This window comes from Jaculus jaculus, chromosome X, assembly GCF_020740685.1.
Source record: "Jaculus jaculus isolate mJacJac1 chromosome X, mJacJac1.mat.Y.cur, whole genome shotgun sequence".
NCBI lineage: Eukaryota > Metazoa > Chordata > Mammalia > Rodentia > Dipodidae > Jaculus > Jaculus jaculus.
The window spans coordinates 61,159,706-61,163,418 of NC_059125.1; the positions used below are offsets into that span (position 1 = coordinate 61,159,706).

A 3,713-nucleotide genomic window follows, 5' to 3' on the forward strand; every position below is an offset into this window, starting at 1 on the left:
TTCTGTGTTCATCGTATAAAAGCCTGCCTCTTGGCTTTCCTCTGTGGAGCTTCTTGAACCATTTCTTGGCTCTTTGGGATCCACCCAATTCATGTAACCTTGCCAAACAAACTTTTAAAAGCTGTATTGTATCTCACTGTACTTTACTGCAACACCATGAATGGAATCCAAGGCTTCAAGTATGTTAGGCAAGCGTGCTACTACTGAGCTACATCCCAGCCCTTAGTCTATATTTTTTTTTAACAGGAGTGAAAGTCACATAAGAGAACATAAGCATGGTGGAGTCCATCTGTTCAGTCTTTGTACAGAAAAAGGTGCAATGGCAAGTAGGCAGGTAAGAAGGCTAGGTAGTGGCTTGGGTAAGAGATGATGGGGTCTTAGAAATGGATTCCAGGGGCCAATATAAAGTTGTGAAGGAATTACTGTGCAATTTACAGTGGATGGGACAGTTTTTATTGATATAAGGGTGATGGAAGATGAGACGTTTTAGGATTATAGCCAGATTTCTGGCTTTAGTAGATATGTAAACAGTATTCTAATTGACTGAGATAGAGAACACTGGAGAAGTACTGGGTTTAGGGGAAAATTGAAAGCTGTGTTTTGAACATAATACATTTGAGATGCGTATTAGTGGAAATGTAAAACAGGATATATGATATGTCTCTCAGACAATTGTCAGGAGTTCAAGTAGGGAGGAGGGACCTAAGGAGGCAGGGATATGTCAATGATCGGACTATGAAAGTGGGACTACACTTTACATTTCTGGCAATATTGTCTGGGGATGCCTAGACAATAAGTTCTTCCTATAAACATTTATAAATACTTGATAAAAGATAACAAATATATTTTAAAATACATTGCTGAGCTATAAAGGAAGCAAGCAAGCAAAATCCCCAAGAGCCAAAACAAAGAGTTCAGCTTAAAAGACCCCAAGGCTGATGCTGTGTTATGAATGTGCTGGAGGCAACTGTGGATTACTGATATAATAGAGTTTGAAGAGTTTTGGATTTGTCAACTTTTCACCTTTTTATGATTATGGGTGGGAGGAAGCACACCATCAAACATCATATTTATCATGAAGACCTTATGTCTTTTTGGATTTACTTTTTAAATTATTGTAGTATTTGTTGACAGGTGTGTTGTGAGTAGATGTATGGTCACATCAGGATCTCCCGCGGCTGAAAATGAATGCCAGATACTTGCACCACTTTTTTGTCTGGCTCTACATGGGTGCTGGGGAACTGAATCTGGGTTGTCAGACTTTTAAATTAATTGTTTGTAACTGATAAGCCATCTTCCAAGCCTCTGGACTTATTGTTGTTTGGTTTTTCGAGGTAGGGTCTCACTCTGGCCCAAGCTGACCTGGAATTCACTATGTAGACTAACGGTGGCCTCAAACTCATGGCAATCCTCCTACCTCTGCCTCCTGAGCACTGGGATTAAAGGCATGCAGCACCACACCCAGCTTATTTTTTAAAAAAAATATTTTTATTTTCTAATTTATTTGCAAGCAGAGGAAATAGAGACAAAAGAGACAGACAGAGAAAATGGGCACACCAGGGCCTCTAGTCTCTGCAAATGAACTCTAGATGCATGAGCCACTTTGTGTATCTGGCTTTACATGGGTACTGGAGATCAAGCCGGGATTGTTAGGCTTTGCAGGCAAATGCCTCAACCACTGAACCATCTCTCCAGCCCCACTTGATTTACTTTTCAGATCATTTTTATGACACAATAAATCATTCATTTCTACCAGTTTATTGAGGTAAAACTGCTATATAAAGCTTGCACATAGCCTTATATTTGGCCAAACAGGCCAAATGAGCCAATGAGTGCAATAGTGGCATGTCTGTTTGGGAGAAACCAACTACCCTCTAATTGGACTGGATGCCCACTCCATGGGAGGGAATGTAGCCCTGATACTAAAAACCTACAACAAGGCTGGTCATGAGCTCTATGGGTATAACATCTGCTGCTGTCTGGCTAAATGTATATACTATGCTCATCAAACTGCCCAGTAAGCACTTCTCTTAATGTTCTTACCCATGTATTAATGTTACTCTCACTTTTGGTAGAGAGCCTTCTCTTTTCAGATGGCAGTGACCTTGGGATGACTCAGAAGGTACCATGGTGCTGAGAAGAAGTGACAGAGGAATGCTCAGCACTGAAATATCTCTATCACATTTTCCAAGGCTCAGAATCCATTGCAGAAGAGGTAGCAGAAAGAATGTAAAAGCTAAAGGAAGGGTAGTACCCCTTACATGTTCCTCCAGACACAAAATGGCCTGGATACACATGACCTCACAGTGCCTGACATTACCTACACAAGACCATCATAATAGAAGGAAAAGATCATGACATCAAAATAAAAGAGAGACTGATTGAGATGGGGAGGGGATATGGTGGAGAGTGGAGTTTCAAAGGGGAAAGTGGGGGTGGGGAAGTAATTACCATGAGATATTGTTTACAGTCATGGAAGTTGTCAATTATAAAAAATAAAAAGTTTTTTTTTTAAAGCTGGCACATATTTGATGTACATATTATGAAGAGTTTGGACATAATCACATTGTTGTGGTTTTAATGTGAAAGTACTCCATAGACTCATGTGTTTAAACACTTTGTCCACAGCTTGTGGCATTGTGTGAGAAGGCTATGTAATATATAGGAGGTGGAGACTTACTGTACTAAGTGGATCACTGGGGGTGGGCCTTGAGGTTTTATGGCCCAACGCTACTTCCTGTTCACAGTCTCCTTCTTCACTGTGGATGCAATATGATTAGGTAATCAATCAGCTTCATGTTCCTACTGCCATGCCTTCCCTGCCATGATGGACTATATCCCCTGAAGCTGTAAGACAAAATAACCTTCACGTCCTTAAGGTGCTTGGTGTTAGTTAGGTATTGGTCACGGCAACCAGAAAAGCAACTAAAAAAAAAAAAAAAAGAAGAAAAAAAGAAAAGTAACTAATATACCTATAAAACCAACTCCATATCCATCACCTACGAAAGTGTTCTTGGGGTTCCGGGTGTGGGCGATAGCTGCAGAGGAAGAGGACGTCTGGATGGGAGCTGGTGAGGCTGAGCTGCGATGTTCCGGATCGAAGGCCTAGCTCCGAAGCTGGACCCGCAGGAGATGAAACGCAAGATGCGAGAGGATGTGCTCTCCTCCCTATGGAATTTCCTCAGCTACGTGGCCCTGCTGCGAGTCACTCCATTTATCTTGAAGAAATTGGACAGCATATGAGGATGGGCAGTTGCATGAAAATACATGACATGAGGAACGTGGCTACAGTTTCTACCCTGTCCATAATGAATTGGCCCAGAAAGGTGTAAGAACTGCTTGAATGGACAAAGAATTCTACTTGCAAGAACAAGTAGGGCTGTGGTGACAGGCCTTCATAGCTAAAATATAAATAATTTGGGAAGTACAAAAAGATGTTGGGTGCCCTTATTCCTGCGATACTTGGCCTCTGTGAATGTTGATATAACTGTAAATAATGTCTGATTCCACTTTCCAGCCAGTGTGATTTTAAGGGGATTGTGTCTGGATCAGTATTGTCTCAGCAGTTGCTTCTGTCTCCATTTGACTTCTGTGCAGAGTGTATTTGTGAAGATGAGTTTTATGGAAGTCAGAACACACAATGACTCAGAAGCACAGAACCATTAGTCTATATTTTTAATAAACATACCAATGCAGAAAAAAAGTGTTCTTGG

The 3,713-nt window shown here is 41.1% G+C and overlaps 1 protein-coding gene across 1 annotated transcript; it reads left to right on the forward strand.

The window, feature by feature from the left end:
* Positions 1–3,087: 3,087 nt before the first annotated feature.
* Positions 3,088–3,451, forward strand: LOC101607838 (mitochondrial import receptor subunit TOM5 homolog). The gene has a single exon (XM_045139827.1). The coding sequence runs from the start codon at positions 3,088–3,090 to the stop codon at positions 3,241–3,243; it is 156 nt and encodes a 51-aa protein (XP_044995762.1). The 3' UTR covers positions 3,244–3,451.
* The last annotated feature ends 262 nt before the right edge of the window (positions 3,452–3,713 follow it).

What these genes read in the sequence shown, in the direction of transcription:
- LOC101607838 (XM_045139827.1), top strand. Translation starts at nt 3,088, where the DNA reads ATGTTCCGGATCGAAGGCCTAGCTCCGAAGCTGGACCCGCAGGAGATG.